Here is a 19874-nt window from a genome sequence, read left to right as displayed (position 1 = left end):
CTGGACTCAGAATCCTATCCAAGAAGAGAATTGCGGGTTCCATGGTCTGACCGTGGAGTGCATGAGTCAGAGCTGGGCCTCCTCAGTGGCTCAGACAGAGCAGTGGACTGCATATCCAGGAGAATATGGAGGACATGGCAGTACATTGGAGCCTGCAGAGGACACATGGTACCATGACAGAGGACAGAACAAATGGATCAACTACTCTAGCCATGTGTTGGTAGTGAATATATGGGCAAACAGAGACTCTAAGGTGGACTATATCAACAATGGATTCTGGAGTGATTTCATTGTGCTTGGAGTGGCAAAATCAGCAGTGATTCAGAACTCTTGAACTATCGAAACCTCTCGAGTAGGATCCTCAGAGAATGCCCTTGATTGCGGACCCTGGGGTGGTGTCAGGTGGCTGTCCTCCATCCCAGGGTGCAGAGGCGTTTGGGAAGCTGGGTGTGGCTGCTCTGCTTGTCCCCCACCTTTCCCCCAGATACAGGAAGGAAAAAAAAAAGAATGTAGAAATGGTGATCTCACCCATGTTTCTATAGCCCTTGACCCTTATCACCCTAATCAGCTATCATAAAAATAAATATAATTAATAATAAAAAAGAACAATACACTTTGTTCCTATGAAACAATGATAAGCCATGGAGACAATAACAGGCACTATTATTGTATCTAACACAATACTATATACCCTTCTTGTTTTTGGGTATTTGTATTTACTCAGTTCTAAACACACCACCACCTCTGGTTAGCAACAATTTTTATTCCCATTTTACAGGTTATGGATATGAGGTACAGATTAATGTAAAAAGCTTGCTCATGGTAAAAGAGCTCACCAGTGCTGAGAGCGAGGTTTGAACCCTGGCAGTGTCCCCCTAGAGCTTGGGCCTTTGACCATTCTATTGTCCTGACATTGGAGCTGATACACTGTCTAGGTTCTAGAAAACACTCAAAGCCGTCGAACTTTATGAATGGAACATCAACAACAATAAACATCCAGAAGTAACCTCGCTGCTGGTATAAGCAGCATTTTGGTCTGAATAATTTTTATTCCTATTATTCATTCACAGAAACCTCAGCAAGAGACAAGAAATACAATGAAATTGAAAGAAGAAACAATCATATGGGGCCTCTCACATTCTTGAAAAGCTGGACTCAGGAAGGAAAGGAAACCACAGTGCATCAATGAGGTCCCTGCATTCCCACTTAGGGTAGTGCCAGTCACAATAGCCAAAAAACCACACCAATCTTGGTGTCTACTGACAGATGAGTGGATTAAAAAAATGGGAGATACATATATATATATATATATATATATATATATATATATATATATATCCAGTGGAATATTAGCAGGCCATAAAAAGAAATGAAATTTTTCATTTGTAGCCATTCAGGTTAAGTGAAATAAGTCAGGCCCAGGCAGGTAAGTACCACTTGTCCACACTCTCACATGGAAACTGAAAAGAGTTGTCATCATGAAAGTAGAGCATAAATAGTTATCAAGATGCTTCCAATGAAAGAATCTCAGCTGAATTTGAACTGTGGTAACGCAACAGGGTGGAGGAGTCCACCATGGGGGAGAGGCTGGGGGGTTTGGGGAGGGGTGGGGGGAATCCCACTGCCTATTAAACTGTGTCACATAATGCAATGTAACCAACAAAAAAAAAAAATTAGTTATCAGAAGTAGGGGCTGGGGGGAGGGACACAGAAAGAGGATGGTTAATAGGCACAGAGGTGCTGCCGGAGAGAAGGAAGAACCAATTTCCTGTAGGATAACAATGGCTGACAACATTTAATTGCATTTTTCCCCAAAACAACTAATAAGATTTTGAAAACCCCAACAGAAAGAAATGATACATGTCTGAGGCATTGCATATATCAATTACAACGATCTAATCCATACACATTGCGTAATGTATTGAAATATCACACTGTGTCTCATAATATGTGCAATTAAGCATTAGCTAAAATTTAATAAAAAATTTAGTCGCAGGCCTATGCATTCAGACCCACCTATGCTCATGCACCACACTTATTACTCCTCATGAGACAGTTTCCCTTACGCAGTTTTGGAGGGTTACTAGGCTGAGCCTCACACGCACAATGTGATTGCGTGTGAGAATTTTCCACAGGAAGTGCTGTCCCTGGAGATGCTTCCTGGAAAAGCATCTGTTGTTAATAGGTTTTGGAGATCTGGCCTTGCCGTATCTGCCTCTGATAGGATCACGGGATGCTTGGGCCTGGTCCAGGGTCCCAGGAAGCCTGCCACCCATAAAACCTGTGCCAAGGTGTAGAACCTTGAGAGCATCCATGGGTGCTTCTGCAAGGATGCATTTCCAAGGGAAGCTGTTGGGGGTTAGCTTGTCTGGGAGGAAGATGGTTCAAGGTAGGGAATGTGAGTAAGGAGCAAACTGAAATCCCCAGGATCCACAGTGCAAGTGCACACTAGTCCTGGATGTGCATCTTCTTCTACAGCCACGCCTCTCCTTTGCAAAGACTCATCCACCTCTGTGTAATGGAAATACACAAAGGGAACCGGGATGTTGATGATGGCAGACCAAGCAGGAGCTCTGACACATCAGTGATCTTATGATCTTCTCCCTCCCAGAAACAGAAAAAGGACCCGGGCTGCTGTGAACTGGATCACCTAAGGAGAGGAAGGAGATGGGCGCCCCTTCACTTGGACTTAAGAACTACAGTTTCTAGACTTTAAGTGTCTTTTCAATTAAAGAAATAAAAGAAAAATCAGCAAAGAATATGTCATTTCCATGGCAATATTGCCTTATCCTTTATCTTTTTTAATTCAAAAGAGGCTCTATTTCTTTAAGCTTTCATGAGATACTAGGGAATTAAAAAAATAAGTTTATCTTAGAAAAAAGTGGACATTCTTCCCGCCTCATCTGTAGACACAACTGTAAGCTCATCTGCTTTAGAAATATGTCCCTTTGCCCTTCAAGTCCTTAAGAGTTTCTAGAATCTTTTTATAGACCATCAGGGTGGAGAGGGTGGTTCTAGAGAGACTGCTCCACCACCAGCAGTCCTTTTTCATCTCCCACCTCACATTCAGCTCTGGATGCTGTGGGGAGGGAGTTTATGAGCATACGTGACTGCTTGGAGGACTGCAAAGTAGGAAATGATTTGTGTTTGGGGCTATAAATTCACTTCTTTGAATCACTTTAAATGGGCAGAGAGGGAGGTAGCTAAAAATGTTCCTGAAAGAAAAACGCTTCCCAGGAGTAGGGAACATGAGATAAAAGGAGAATTTCAAGCTACACCACTCAACCCTCCTCCAGGTATGGACTGATATAGCTGTAGGCCCCGGTCTCCCAAGCTTAGCTTGTTTCTAGAGGTAACACAGTGGGAAATCTTGGCCTAATGCTTTTAGCCCCTGGCTTGACTGCAAGTTCCCTCTTCTTTACTTTCCTTTTGTTAAGATGCCCCCAGGGGAGCTTAGGTGTTGCTTGAACTTTGGGATAATACTGGGAGGGACTAAGCAGACTGTAAAAGATGAAGGATATTTGGAATAAACTTGGCATTGTGTCTACAAGAGTGACCCACTGCGTGTTGTCTTGTGTTGTCTTATGTGTTGTCTGTTTGTAACCCTAGCCCCTCCGCTCCGCTCGGGGTACACGGCGACGCGGGCGTTGCCGACATATAGCCAGATACTTGGTCTTCAGCTAGCTCATGCAAACTGCATATCACAGTAAAAAACAAAACTAACGATAAGCAATACATTTGTAGGCTTTCTGATGAATAATATAACATTTTTCAGAACTGGAGGAATTCCAAGTTAACCATGTAACTGGAACTTTTGTCTTTTATTTCTTAGATTTTGAACAGAAAAAAAAATTTAGAATTTTCATGCACAAGTTATATCAATAAATGGAAGATATAGCATACACCATTTGTTCATTGTATTGGTACGTCAAATGTAGTAAGTGACTACCTAACATTCTATACCTCTTCATATATTCTAAATATTCTATTATAGTACATGATGAAAGTATTTATTTATTTACTTATTTGTTCATTTGAGAGCTACTGTTTCCCTTCTGCAATGCCCATAACAGGTGGGGCAGTGCTGAAAACCCCAAAGCCAGGAACCAGAAACTCAATCTAGGACTCCCACGTGGCTAAAAGGAACCTGATGGCTCCTAGAGTCTGCCTGCGCAGGAAGCTACCATCAGCATCCAGAGCTGAGGGTGGGATGCAGGTCCTCAGATGTGAACTGCAGGTGTTCCAACTGGATTCTCAATGGCCAGGCTACATATCCACCTCATGGGGGTGTTTTAAATGGATAGACAGGAGGAGCTGTTCCTCAAAACCCCAAATTCTCTTTGAACCTGTATCATTTCAGTTTAATCCATGCTTTCTCTTAAGAATTTCATACATATTTAGAAGGAGGATTAAAGTCAGCAAGTGTGAGTATGTCACAGACCTGCTGGATCTAGTTGTTTAACGATGACTCTCAACCTGTTTCTATTTCTACGAAAGTTTTAAATTCATGGAAATTTAGAAACATGTTGTTTCCATAGCAGCAGGTAAAGAGTAAAACTAAAGGGATTTCTAATGATTTTAACAGGCCTCAGAAATTTTGTTCTCTCTTTTTAGGAGTGATTTTGCTCTTTTTCCCATGCAACATCTCATTTTATCTTTTTGAGTAAATTGTTTAAATTTGAAAGTAGGTAATTGTCACAGTACAGTAGAAGTACACGTTCTTTTGGTAATGCAGTATAACTAGTATCTAATTATTGATGTCAAAGACATAAACTTTGGAATCAAGATCACAACATTAAAGACTATAAGCAGTATCAGTTTCACACAAATAAAACAGCATTGATTACAAGCATGTTTGGGTAAGTTGTCAGTGATTACAAGCACAGTACTAGCACTTGCAGATGCAGCCAACTTATTAAGACTCAGCCACTTGGAGCTGGGCTTTGCCCTGCAAGTTTGATGGCTACAAAATCAAGTGTCTTTTGTGGTCAATGAGGTAGCATAATAGGCTTGCACTGACATCAGTAGCCTAAGGATTCTATGTTTCCGTGCTAAGGAAACAGAACAGAATCTCTTTTTGTGAGCATTTGTTGGTTCAGTTGTATAGCTTCTACCTGTTACTCTAATTTTTTAAGATCCCTAAGCACAGAAAAATGGCCCACCTGTAACAGACATGCAGCCTAATGGTGCGATGAGGGTCACAGGAGCGAATCCATAGGCTGCAAAGTTTCCTGTTTCTCCCACGGCCATCAGTGCCACTCCACCCCACCACAGCACACTCTTGAAGTACGGCTTCGGGTGTTCCTGCCGAGCCAACTGCAGGTGAGAGTATTTCTGGAAAAAAAATCAGAATGCAAAGAAGAAAACATTTCTACCTGATGAAAACGTGCCTGAAATTTTGGGCCCTCTAACTTTGCCTCATGATTTTCATGCTGATGTGTGGGTCATTAACAGAGTAGTTCTCATGGTTTCCTATGTGTTTCAAATATATTAATGGCAGAAGTGACTTACATGGGTATAGTATTTTATATTTTGAAGGGCCTTTTTACAAATGGATGCTACTTAGGTCTCCTGACAACTCTAAAACATGTATTACTATGTTTAAAGATGAGCGTTATATTGAGGAATTAGAGACTTTTTAGAACACTCTCCACAGTTCTTTGAGAATTTTGTTAAAGAACTCCAGGTGCCAAAATAAACATTAATGAAACACCAATAATAAATTATTAAAGTAAAACATTTTGAAACGGGTTCAGATTTATGGGTCAAAGTACATATCACAATAAACACAGCAAAGAAGAATGCTTTTGGCAAACCCGTGGGGGTACTCTGACATATATCTGTAAGCATGTATTTCTAAATACACAAATGGTTTCCTGAAAAACCATCCATTAGATAAAGCTCAATTTTCCTATTTTTAATGATAACATGTTTCCATGTGAGACATACATGCAATCTGAAATTACTTGCATTCTTTTCTGAAACAAGTTAATAAAATACAAGAGGAAAACAGCAAACACTGAAAACATACAGAACATCTTTCTAACAATGGTACCAAATTCCTTAAGCCAGAGAAACAATGACTGTTAAATTTCACTGTGTTAAAGAAAACTTCTGCACAGAAAGATTAAAAAAAATGAAGAAAATTAAGGCTTAAAAGAGCAGAGTAAGAGAACGCAGCTGCAAAAGGCAAAGACATAAAAAAGTGTAACTTAAAGAGATAAAACTGCAAATGGAAAGGATTTGCCCCCTGACACATAACTAAAGGAACGTGAACAGTGTGAAACACTGAAATACTCTATCAGATACATTTCCAGTCCTCACCAAACTCATTAATGGTATATGATATTGACCATATGTAGTGACTGTAACATGTCACAACCTACATGGACATCAATTTGGCTGTGTAGAGCAATCTTGAAAATGAACACATGCTGTCCTACAGAACACTCAAGATCCATCTTCATACGAAAATAATTATTTAAATCTTCATTATTATTGTAATACCAAATAAGTTAATTTTGCCTGCAATAAGAAATGTTTACACACATTTTGGAACATCCATGTAAGTATCTGTGTACTGCCTACATACACAAATGGATATGAGAAAAAAAAATGTAACTAACAGTGGTTACTTCAGAGCAATGAGAGTAATTTCACTTTTTCAGGTGTTGCTTGAGTTGGTTTTCATAAGGATAATGAGTTATTTTAATATCTTTTCCAGTATTTAATACATGTCTTCTTAATAACGGAAATTTATATGAAGTTGTTTTCCAGGAAGCATTCCTCTAAGGTCACATTGGGAGATACCTAGAGGCCAGGCTTGGTTCGATCATCATAGAGGCTGCATCAATAGGACTGCTGCAAACTGATTCGTTGATTTAAATTTTTTTAGTTAAGTACAGACAGCTTTTTGTTACCATAATGGAATGCCTGAGACTAATATGGTCTCAGACAGCTAGTCAAGGTCACGAGTTGGGAATCTACACCTCCCTGCCTATGTAATATTTTTTGCCCACCTGTGCATAAAAGGATGCAGACTCTTTGTTACAGGGGCCTGGCAGCAGGGGAGGGTGGCATTGTTGTGTATCCACTCCACTCTGAAGCCCCATAAGAGCCCAAGCTGGTGAGAGGTCCACTCTGGTGGCTGTTCTCCTCACCTCTCCTGCACTCGGGCTCTTGGCCTCTGGCATACCTGCTTGTTCTCTTGCTACCCACAGACGGACTCCGAGGAGGACACAAGGCACAATCTCTCCCTCACCCTTTCGCTTTTTGGCTCACTCTCCTGGAACATGACCCATGTTGGTCTGTATTCCTCACCCTCTGAATAAACCTTATCACTTGGTTAAGCCATGCTGATGCCCTGTATTTAAAATGCTTTTTAAGTAAGAAACAAGAACCTAGGAAATAAATATTTGGCCTAAACCTAGACCACCGCAAGACAAATTCCTTACGAAGAAAAGAAGCTAAAGTTGCCTCATGATTCCGGAGTTTCACAGTCCAAGGTCAAGTGACCCTGTTGCATTGGCCTCTGAGAACGGGGCAGGTGGCAGTGGCATGGCAGAGTGTGCCCAGAGCTGGATTGTGGCGAGCCAGGGAATGGAGAGCAGCACAGCCCAGCCACGTCTAGAGCTGTCTTGGAGGATGACTGCCAGGAGCCCGAGGACTGCTCCCTTAGGCTCTCAGTTCCTTATCACTATCTCTGGATGAAGTTTCACTCTCCGAGAATCAACAAGTTTGAGGTTTCAAGTCCAGCATAAGTAATGATGCAAAACCATGTTCAGGCCATACAAATTCGTGATCTGGTTTAAAATAAATGTTTTATTCAGCTTTTCAGTTTAGCAAGCCAGCAATTGTTTCAGGTTTCTAATCCATGGTTCAGTAAGCAAGTCTGTTTCACACTGTACATTCTTTCTTCAAGATCTTTAGTCTACACTGACTGCTGATAGTGACTTAAAGAGAGAGAGAAAAACCCCACAAATCTACAGTCCAACGAACTGCTTCTGAGAAAATATTTGTACTGCAACAGGGGTGAAGGCTAAGAAAAAGTAAAAATGCTAAAAATAAAACCAGGGCCATTTATCCATCAGACACAACACACACCTTGGTGAGAGGTCGTAACACCAACACTGGCCAAAACAAACATTTCTTTTAAAATCAGAAAGAAGAAATGAAAGCGATCCAGCTGAGATTATATCTGCATTTCTACCAATGATATCATTCTTTTTTTTCGAGGAAGAAGTTGCATGCGCAAAAGTGCCCAGGGCCTATGGAAGTCATAGTATATTTCCTGATCAAATGAAAGAATTAGCAAAATGAAATTTTTCTTACCTGAATATTTAGGGAAATACTGATCACTAAGTTTCCTAAAATGGCCAGCACAACTCCTAGCAGGTGACTCTGTAAAAAGAAAACGTTTTCTTTAAGTGATCCTTTCTATACAGTACCTCAAAGATTATTTACCCGGGATGAAAAATGACAAATTCAAGTTAATGCTGTCATTCTATCGTTCAGCTTGAGTCATTGGCCATTTGCTAGAATGGCTTTGGAATATGAATATGGCTTAATTAGGACTGATTTTTAAAATTTTACTTAAAATAATTTTTGTTAAAGAAATAACTTGGTCTTTTTATTGAATTCTCTAACATTTATCTGCTTAATTCACTAAAATAAATAATCATCAGGTTTTTATTTTACCCACAAGATGCATATTACTTATATTTAGATTTTCCACCCATTTTATCTTCCCTTAGTATATTCTGGAGGGCCACAGTATGAAAGCAGAAAGAAAGGATGAATCTCAGCTACTGTTGGGCTATTTTCTAATTGGATCACCTGGAGCAAGTTTTTTATCCATGACTCCTCAGCTTCAATCAAAAGAATGTATTAGGCAAAAACTCTTCAGAAATCTTTCTTTTTAAAAAGATTTCTTTCATGACAAAAACATATGACATAAAATTTGTCCCCAGTTATGTGATATTTCATTGCATGTATACATTGTGTAATGTCTAATCAGGGCACATTCATTATCCATTCAAGTAAGTTCAGCTTCTTTATCGTGAAAACACCCAAAAATCTATCTTCGCTTTTTTATTTATTTTTTTATGAAATTATTATTTTTTATTAAATTTATTCATTAATTACATTGTGTTGTAATTGCATAGGAACTGGGATTCTCCCCCCACTCCCCCACACCCTCCCCCCATGGTGGGTTCTACCACCCTGTTGCGTAACCATAGTTCAAGTTCAGTTGAGATTCCCTCTTAGCAAGCATATGCCAAGCATAGAGTCCAGCATCTAATAGTCCAGTCAAGTCCAGCTACTTATTGGGGAGACCCTCTCTGGTCTGAGGGCAGAGCCAGCAGAGTATCATCCCGATCAAATAAAAGCACTAACATATTATCAGCAACAATTAACATCGTTATGGAATTAATTGACATAGTATTGAGCAGCCAACATGTTAAAAATAAATGCGATTTCTTAACCACATTCTGTGACCACCCCATTCACATTTCCATTTTAGTTTATATACTACACAATTAACATCGTTATGGAATTAATTGACATAGTATTGAGCAGCCAACATGTTAAAAATAAATGCGATTTCTTAACCACATTCTGTGACCACCCCATTCACATTTCCATTTTAGTTTATATACTACATATGACATAACATCCATAACATAACATGTTGCTGGTGGGGATGCAGGCTGGTACAGCCTCTGTGGAAATCAGTATGGAGAATATTCAAACAACTGAAAATCGACATACTGTATGATCCAGCAATAGCACTCCTAGGAATATATCCAAAACACCTGTTTTACGAGAAACCAACATGCACTCCTATGTTCATAGCAGCACAATCAGTAATTGCAAAAACATGGAAACAAACAAAATGCCCATCAACAGAGGATTGGATAAGAAAGCTATGGTTCATCTACTCCATGGAATACTACTCAGCTATTAAAAAAAACAAAATGCAGTTCTTTGTGGCCAAATGGGCCAAACTGGAAACCATAATGCTAAGGGAAATGAGCCAATCCCAAAGGGTTAGATACCACATGTTCGCCTTAATTTATCTTCGCTTTTTTAAATGGAGAAACACACTAACTTTATCTATTCTTCTCTTGTAGTCACTAGAATCCCAAAACGTCTTACTCCTATCTGGCTGTAACCCAGGACCCACCAAACAACCTTTCTGAGTCCTCCTCCCTCTAATCCCCTTCTCAGTCTCTGGAAACCACAATTCTTTTTTTAGCTTCTACTTCCAGTAGTGAAATCATGTTCTGTCTAGCTCTCTATGTTTGGCTTAATTCATTTAACATTATGGTCTCCAGTTGTATTCATATCACTGCCAATAACAAGATTTCATCATATTTTTAAAAATGGCTAAGTAGTATTCTGCTGTGGACGTGTCCCACATGATCTTTATCCATTCTCCAGCTGATGGACACATAGGTTGTTTCCATTTTCCGGTTATTGTGAGTAGTACTGCAATAAACACCAGAGTGAAGATGTCACTTCAACAGATGGATCGCATCTCCCTTGGATGTGACAGAAGACTTGATCACTCTATTTTCAATTTTTTGAGAACCCTCCATGCTATTTTTCACTAATGGCTACACGAATTTACATTCCCACTAACGGTGTTAGGAGTTTGTCTCAATAATTTCACCAACACTTGCTATCTCTTTTTTTTTATTAATTATTTTGCATTATGTGACAGTTTCATAGGCTCTGGGAATCCCCCCACCCCTCTGCACGCCCTTCCCCCCTGGTGGATTCCTCCACCTTGATGCAGTATTACAGTTCAAATTCAATCAAGATTCTTTCCTTGCAAACATATACCAAGCATAGAGTCCAGCCACTTAATGTCCAGATGGGTTGAACAGTTTCTTAGGGAGACTATCTCTGGTCTGAAGTTAGAGCTGGTAGAATATCATCACAGTCAATTAAGAGTCCCAATATAACATCAACAGCAATTTGCAACATTATGGAATTGACATGGTTTTGATTAACCAGTATGTTAAAAAAAATGCAAGTTCTTAACCACATCCTATGATTAGCTCATTGACATTTCAATTTTAGTTTATATACAGGACCGGCTGCTATATACCTTAAAATGGCTATAAGGTACCATTCAGCTGTCTCGTTTCTATTTCATTTTAGTATTTAGCCATTTGTTGTGTTGAAGTATAATTATGCTGATCTTGGCAGATTTTAGGATAATCTAGACTGGCTTGTAACTCTAACAAGACATTTGTTGACAATTAAGGTGTAGAACATTTTTTTGGCGGGGGGTGGTGTGCAGGAAAATCCTCAACACCATGGTGAGGAGTGACTAATCTTTGTGTCCCACACTTGCTATCTCTTTTTGAGAATAAACAATCCTACTAGAGTGAGGTGATAGTTTATTGTTGCTTTGGTTTTCATTTTCCCGATGATTTGTGGTGCTAAGCATTTGTTAAATATGTCTGTTGGCTATTTCTAAGTCTTTGAGAAATGTCTATTTAGCTCTTTCCCCCATTTCTAACTGGATTGGTTTTGGTTGAATAGGAATGCCTTGTCAGATGAGAACTTGCAAGTGTTTTCTCCCCTTCTGTAGGTTATCTCTTTGTTCTGCAGATTATTCCCTTTGCTGTGTAAAACCTGTTCACTTTGGTGAAATTTAATTTGCCTATTTTGTTTCAATTTACTATGCTTCAGGTGTCTTATTTTAAAAATCCTTGCCAATTCCAATGTCCTGAGATGTTTTCTTTTCATAGTTTCAAAGTTTCAGGACTCACATTTAACTCTTTAACACATTTTGAGCTGATTTTATAAATGGTGGAAGATAGGAACCTAGTTTCATCATTCTACATGTGGTTCTCCAATTGTCCCAGCATCATTTATTAAAAAGATTATCCCCTTACCAATGCATGTGCTCATCAGTTTTACCACGCTCTATTGTACCAGGCACTGCTGCTGTAGGCTCACTGCCCAAAGCTGCATTAAACTGTCACTGCTGATGTGGTCCTGTTAAACCAGCTGATTCTGATGCAGGTCCAAAGATTGAGTCTGCTGGCATTGCATGTGAGATAAGGACCATTGCAATCTGCTTAAAGTTGGATTTTCCCAGCCTGGCACTGAATTCCAGAACAGTTCTGTGATTCTTCACTGTCTGCCCAAGATTGTAAGAGGAGTCACAGAGGCAGGTCTTCCCACTGCAGGGGCAGGCCCTTGCTCTCACAGTCACCAGGCCCTGCGCACTCATGGGCATGCATACCAGACCCCCAACAGGTCATTGGGGCTTTACTTCAAAAACAAGTATGTCTCATCAGGGTTCAAGTTTTCATCTTATGTTGGAGCAAGTCTAGAGATTCCATCCTCAGGCACCAGCTGAGGCATAGAAACTGATGGAATCTGCCCAGCATTTGGGCTTTACCAGCCTGATACCACAGAAATCCCTTTCTATGATCTCTGCTGGAGATGGGTTACATTTTCTCACCACTTGCTTGGTTAAGAACTCATAAATACATCTCCACAGGCACATGTGTGAAATAGGAAACTACCACACCAGCTGCCCATCGCCTGTCCTCACCCTGGCCATCCAACTGTCTCCAGCACACTTGGGATGCCCTTCTAGGACTCTGACCCACACCATGCTTTGGTCAGATGCGAAACTGCCTGTGACCCCGACTCACCTGCATGGTGTGTCTCCTTCCCTCACTCACTGAAACTACTCCTCACTCTCCTGGATTTTCCCAGACCAGCCACTGAAAACCTCATCAGATGACCTCAATCCCTCGTTACTTCCTCGGACTCTGATTTTTTCTTGTACATTGTCGCATGTGTCATTCTGTCCTTCAAGTCCTGTGCTCCCACTGAGTCTTCCACATCATCTACTACACAAAAACTAGGAGCTTAGCAAACACTTAGTTGGAAAGGAATCTAATCAAAGCATAAATTAAAATTCCTTCACAATACCCCAGCTGTTTGTCACAGTTTCATATATTACATGATCACTGCACAAGCTTTGTTTGCTGTGTCCATGGAGGTACAAAAGGATGGCATTTTCCATTGGTACAAATGAGCAATAATACAGAGGTCCTCTTTCTCCCTCTCATTCTTTAGTAGATAACTTGAAGCTAATCTTCAAAATTCAAAGAGTTATCTGAATTTCAAACGAACAGTACAGTTACAAGAAATTCTTTTCAAATGGCAAAATGTCTTTGAAGTTTTAGAGCTTTACTATATGAGCTGAAGTGAAATGCAGTGTTTCAAAAAAAATGAAACAAGGAAGTTACAAGTTCATTTATAGCTGGTCTATAATATTCATAGTCTTTAATCAGCTAGGAATTTCTTTTTCCTCCTGGAGGAACTTGGCAATAATTTTGATCACTATTCCTGATGTGGAACAATTGTATCACAGTACAGTGTGCCATTTCCATGCTTCCTATTTACCATCTAATGCATTTGGCAGTAATCAGAAAAACAAATTTTTGGACGAAGTTGGCATTGAATGGGCAACTACAAAAATCTTCCATAATTATTTAGAAGTAAATGAGCAGAAATAATTTACTTCAAAATATCTTAATCATTGATGACAAGATTTGGCAATGATTTCTTGTATATGACACCAAAAGTATTGGCAAGAAAAGAAAAAAAATTGGTAAACTGGACTTCATCAAGATTAAAAACTTTTCTGCAGCACAGGACACTATCAATTGAGTGAAAGATCATGCACAAAATATGTAAAATATTCACACGTCACCAATCTGAGTAGGACTGACCTCTAGAATACATAAGAAATGCCTAAAGTCAACAACCACTTTCACCAATCTAAAGCAGGTAAAGGACTTGACTGGACATTGCTTCCGAGAAGGGGTACAGAAGGCAAATGCACATGTCAAAAGGTGTTCAAACCACAATGAATTACCACTTCACTCCCATTAGGAGATACATAATACATACACACACATACACACATTTACATGCATATGCACATATGTATATATTTATACACACACACATATGTACACACATTGCACACATACACACATACATAAACATATGCACACACATATACATCCATGTACACATACACACACATCTATGCACACACATGTATATGTACATATACATGAATGCACACATGCACACACATACATGCACATATGTATACATACACACAGGTGTGCATGCATACATATGTATATATACATTCATATATGCACAATACGCATATATACATGCACACACACATATATGCTGAAAATAAGTGTTGGTGAAGATGTAGAGAAATCACAGTACTTGCGCATTAGAGCAGGGAATGTAAAATGAGGCAGCCACCTTGGAAAACGGTGTAAAGATTCCTCAAAAAAGTGAAACAAATAATTATCATGTAAATCAGCAGTTCCATTTCTGGGTGTATATCCAAAAGAACTAAAAATATTGGACCCAAACATCATTTGTGCATTCCTGTCCATGGCAGTGCTTATTCTTGACAAAAGCGATCAGTGTCCATCTATCCTGGATGAATAAACACCATGTGATATATTCTAAGACGGGGCTCTCATTCAGTCGGATAAGAAAGAAAATGCTGACACTTGTTACCACATGGATGAACCTGGAAAGCTTTGCTGCGGAATGAATCTGGCTGGTGCAAAAGGACAGTGTATGATTCCACTTAACGTGAGATACAAAGATGGTGCAGTCCGTGAAAGGGACTAGAAGGATGGTGGCCGGCAACAGGGAGAGGGGAGGATGGGGAGTTGCTTCGTGATTGGAAAGTTGGGCTATAGAAGTTCTCTGGATGGATTGTGGTGACATTGTTTTCACAATGAAAACAGGCTCAGCGCCACGGAACCACATGCTTGTTTTTGTTTTATTACAGACCAATCTGTAGTTTGACTTGAAGAACCTAAGGAAAAGCTGACCTCCTGCAGACGAGCTTCATGGCCCAGATTTAACAGTCAATATTATGCTGTCCTTCCTTTAAATGAAATACTGTCCTATCATAGGATTCCCCCCCCTTCAAGCACACACTTCTGGAAAGGTATAAATTTATTAAATTATTGGTACATTAGCACAAATGTATTTAACAGCTTAATCAAAAAAGCACAGGATTGCAAGAACTGATAAAATTTCTCGTGGCTCCCTATATCCATAACCCTTTTCAGGTAATTATGCACCTGTTGCCTCCCATCAAGAGGTAGGAGCTGTGCCAACCCTTGAATTCAAAATAGCCAACGGACTACTATCAAAGTGAAGTTATACTACTTCCAAGTGTAGGGCTCAAAGGGTACTGTTTTTATTTATTGATTAATTGACTGCTTGAAAGTTCTTGATGGCAGACACAGGCCCAAGCAAAACTATTGTTCTAGCATCTACGGTCTAACCAAGGGTCAACTGATGACTAGCCTGAGACAGCGGCCACTCCTTGACTAGCCAGCAGTCTCTAGCATCAGTGACCATGCGTGGCCTGACCCACATCACTGAGTGTTCGGTTGACCAGCTGTCTCAGAAGCACTAATCCATGGTTGCCGTTTTAAGTTGCTAAGTTCTAGGGATGATTTGTGATGCAACAAGCAATGATAGCCTGTGGCTTAGAGGACCAGGGAGATGGGGTGAGGGATGTTATGGAGTACTTCAAGAGTAAGGAATGCTCAGCCCACAGGCTGCATATATAAGGCCCACGAAATAATTTGGTCTGACCCCTGCCAAGGCAACTTCAGGCAGGATTCAAAATTCAATAAACCTATTGCAACCTCATTTTTAAGTCAATGATTTGATACCGTCTGCAAATAATGTTATAAATATTCACATGACCCTTGGTTTAAAAAAAGGTTCTTTGCTCCTAACTTGAAGCAAATGGGGTTCAGAGATTACAAAGTGAAACATCTGCCTTACTTTATTCAGAGGCAGACAAAACCCCCGCTATTCTCCAAATCAGGAGACCTGTCATTGCCACATTCTCCCCACAAGTGATCCCACAGAGTCTTATCGTCACTGTCCTTCAGTCTTCTCACTTGTGAGACACAGACGGTACCCACAGTAGCTCGGGGGTTATGGGGGAGGGTCTCAAATGGGTGAGATCACGTGGGCAGGACACAACTCATCAATGATCTAACCTGGTGGACTTACCAACAACGTCGGGGTACACTTAACTAAGAGACTGATAGAATTATGATTCCTTGTGAAGGACTATATCATTGTAGTAAAATGGAGAAAATCTGTTGGGAGGTGAGAGTTTGTGGGAGAATCCCAGTCTATACAAAATTGTACCACATAATTCAAAATTCAAAATAAAAATATATTTAAAAAGATATAATAAAATTATCATTTGTTTATAGCTAAAATTACCAAGCAATCATTTCAGTGATTTCTTTTTCAGACAAAAACCACAACTCTCAACCTGTTGCCTGGTAGATGTAGCAAATGAAGGATCTTCTGTTCTTACTTGTTGCTTCTGGGTATATAGGTCAAATATGTGATACCTTACTGTAAACACTCATTGTGTTTCCAGTTAGCTCTTCCAAATATGATCAGTGTACAAAATAATTATAACACATACATTATTTTGTGGTTTCCTGAATGCCACAGAATCAGAGCCACAGATCTGCAACATTTTATTTCTTTTTCTCCAAAAATTACTTGATTGCAAATATGGGTAGCCAGAGAAGATATTTTATATTTTCTAATCAGTAGTGTCAATCATACTATATTTTAGCTTCTAAGTTATCATTGTAGGTAGGGCTGGAAGAGAACGCACATTATAATTTTTATCTTAATTATCTTGGCCTCTGTAAGTTTACAGAATATTAGAAAAATTACTCATATTTCAGAATGGACAATATAAAATTAATGTTGTTATTCCTGAAGTTAGACTTACTTTGAAGTCAACAACTTCATTCCTAAGATTATCATGGAGATTTAACATTAGCCATATACACATCCCCATGATCAAATAACAGTTGTCAACATCAGCTGGGAGTTCAAGCTACATCCTAAGAAACTACAAAAGCTGGTCCTTTTTCTAAGTCTAGTTCGAAGTATTACAAAATAGCTAACAGGAGTAGGAACAACTACCAACTGTTTCTGAACAAATCGATAGGTTTAAACTGATGAAGAGAAATTTGTGAAGTTAAATCTTTCCTAGGCTTCCTCATCCATCAAGGAACTCCTGCCATGCACTGATGACTTATTTTGTAAGGTGTGTCTTATCTGAAAGACACGTTCTGATGGTAGATACAATAACCGCCCATGAGTGCAAAGTAGAGATGAATAAATGGCTTTAAGTTACAAATTCTGTTGATGTTTAGTTTGTTGGTAACATTCATGGTAAATGAATAAATTTTGTTTGTCGGTAACATTCATGGTAAAATGGCAAATTTTAGTCAGGTTCTTGTAAATAAAAGTTTAAGGTTTTCTTTTCTTTTCTTTTCTTTTCTTTTTTTTTCTTTTTTTTTTTCTTTTTTTTTTGCCTTGATCCAATTCATTGTAATTTACTCATGGACAACAAATTAAGAACCCTTGGGTCCAGAGCGGTAGCCTAGTGGCTAAAGTCCTGCCTTGGGGTGTTCTGCTGGGGTCATAAATGGGCATGGGTTCAAGTCCTGGCTGCTCCACTTCCCATGCAGTTCGCTGCTTGTGGCCTGGGAAAGCAAAAGAGGAAGGTCCAAAGCCTTGGGACCCTGCACCCACGTGGGAGACCTGGAGGAAGCTCTTGGTTCCTGGCTTCAGATCAGCTCAGCTCTGTCTGTTGTGGCCACTTTCTTTCTGTCTCTCCTTCTGTCTATAAATCTGATTTTCCAATAAAAATAACTAAAATGTTTTAAAAAATTTAAGAGCCCTTGTATGTGACATGTGATTTCTTCCTGTGTTTGTTTTTGGTATTTAGGGATCAGTTTTTGCTTGAATTCCTCCAGTGAGGGGGAATTATTTCCCATTAAGCAGCGAGTCTCCCATCACGGTGTCGCGGAAGGACCTAGCGGCGTGTCCCCTCGGAGGTGTCGCCTGTCCTCATGGATTGCTCCCATCAGCCCTTCTCTAGAGGGATACAGACCTGACTCAACTCTCTCTTCCACAGGGCATCTTTACAATCGTACTATTTTGTTCTCTCTCTCTGTTCCCTCTCCATTTCTTAAGGGAGCAGTAATGTTTCCTCACTTCTTATAGATAAGGAACCTGAAGCTGGGAGAGCCCAAGACTGATTTTAGAGTTGGTCATTCTTGAAGCCCTTGTGATGCGTTTTAACTCTTATGTTTCTCGTTATGTTATATGGAGACCATAAGGGCAGGGACTTTGTCTTTTTATTTCTTCCTTATTCATCTTTGTGATGCTAACATTGGCAGTGACACTGCTACTTACAATTAGTCATAGGCCAAGAAAAGGATAATTCTCCAATATTAGTTGACCTGTTTAATTCCATAAAGTAAACTAGGGAATATTTTAGAGTGTTGGAAGTATTACCTATTTAAAATGTTATTGATATTTACTATATAACATTATTGAAGAAATACATTGAAAATTTAATTCATTTGCTTTTGACACCAAGTTAAAATTAAAAGTATCACAGGCAGCTGCTTTCTTATCTCACACACCACACAATATTATAGAGTTAAATTATTAAAATAATTCCAGAAATGTATGATGTTACCTGAACACCAAGGAAATGATTTTTCAGTAATATTTCCATATTGCTCAACATCAATGTGATATTAACTCCAAAAATAAAGTGCTATAATTATATGGGATAAACAAAGCATTTAGGTGACCATAAAAAGGCTATGATTACAAGGGATAGTTTCTCTGCTAATGTATAACTAAGGAATTTTAGAACTAAATGGGCCATAAGCCCAAACTCTTCATTTTACAAATGGGGATCCTAGAGCGCAGGGAAGGAAGTAACTACTGAGAGACAGGAGCCGGGGTGGAACCAGGGCCAGAGCCCCAGCAAAGAGCCCCCAGCCCTCTGTTTCTCATGTGTCTTTGAAGAGCCACATTAATTAATTACTGATGACATGCCATGGTATCATAATGTAATTACTATGTATCATTTAAATTTTGAAAATTATAAAATACCCCAAACCTACAAAGACTGCGAAATACTGTAACAAACCTACATTCCAACACACAAACCAAGTGGTCATAAAGAACTCAAAAAAACAAGAAAATGAAGACAAAAGTAAACCTATCTCTACATGCAAACATGATCTTGTATTCAGAAAATCCATTACAGAGCTATTAGGATTAGTAGGTTAAGGACGGCAGCAGGACAAGATCAATACACAAAAATCAATTGTACTTATACACACGTGCAGAGCACAATGTGAAATAAAATTAAGAAGCAAATGACATTTATGAAGTATCAAGAGGAGTAATGTTGAGGAATAAATTTAAGAAAAGACATACAGGGCTCGGCAGCGTGTCCTGGTGGCTAAGGTCCTCGCCTTGATCCCATATGGCCGCTGGTTCTAATCCCGGCGGCTCCACTTCCTCTCTGTCTCTCCTCCTCTCAGTATATCTGACTTTGTAATGGAAATAAAATAAATCTTTAAAAAAAAAAAAAAAGACATACAAATGTATTCTGAGGACTACAAATACTAGTGAAAAAAATTATAGGAGATTCTAAATAATGGAAAGATACTTAATATTATCAAGGTAGAAGTCCTCAAAATCGATCTAGAAATTCCATGCTATCAGAATATCAACAGGTTTCTTTGTGGAAATTGAGAAGATGAACTTCAAATTCACACAGAAATTCAAGGCCCTCAAAATGGGCAAAACAATCTTGAAAGGTTACAGGATTCGTCCAATTTCAGAACTTACTACAGAACAACAGTGATCAAAGCAGTGTGGTACTGGCACAAGGATGGGCATACAGATAAACA

General features: G+C 39.3%; 1 protein-coding gene across 1 annotated transcript in view; it reads right to left on the bottom strand.

Annotated features, from left to right (window-relative positions):
- Window positions 1-19874, bottom strand: part of NIPAL2 (NIPA like domain containing 2) — an 87941-nt gene that overhangs the window by 49149 nt on the left and 18918 nt on the right. Inside the window, exons 2-3 of the mRNA XM_004580626.2 lie at window positions 8332-8400; window positions 5163-5334 (exon numbers count right to left, since the gene is read on the bottom strand). Of these exons, the coding sequence (XP_004580683.2) occupies window positions 5163-5334; window positions 8332-8400 (241 nt within the window). The remainder of the gene's footprint in view (window positions 1-5162; window positions 5335-8331; window positions 8401-19874) is intronic.

This window comes from Ochotona princeps, chromosome 9 (genome assembly GCF_030435755.1).
Source record: "Ochotona princeps isolate mOchPri1 chromosome 9, mOchPri1.hap1, whole genome shotgun sequence".
In the NCBI taxonomy this organism is placed as follows: Eukaryota; Metazoa; Chordata; class Mammalia; order Lagomorpha; family Ochotonidae; genus Ochotona; species Ochotona princeps.
This window is presented reverse-complemented; position numbering and strand designations above follow the sequence as displayed.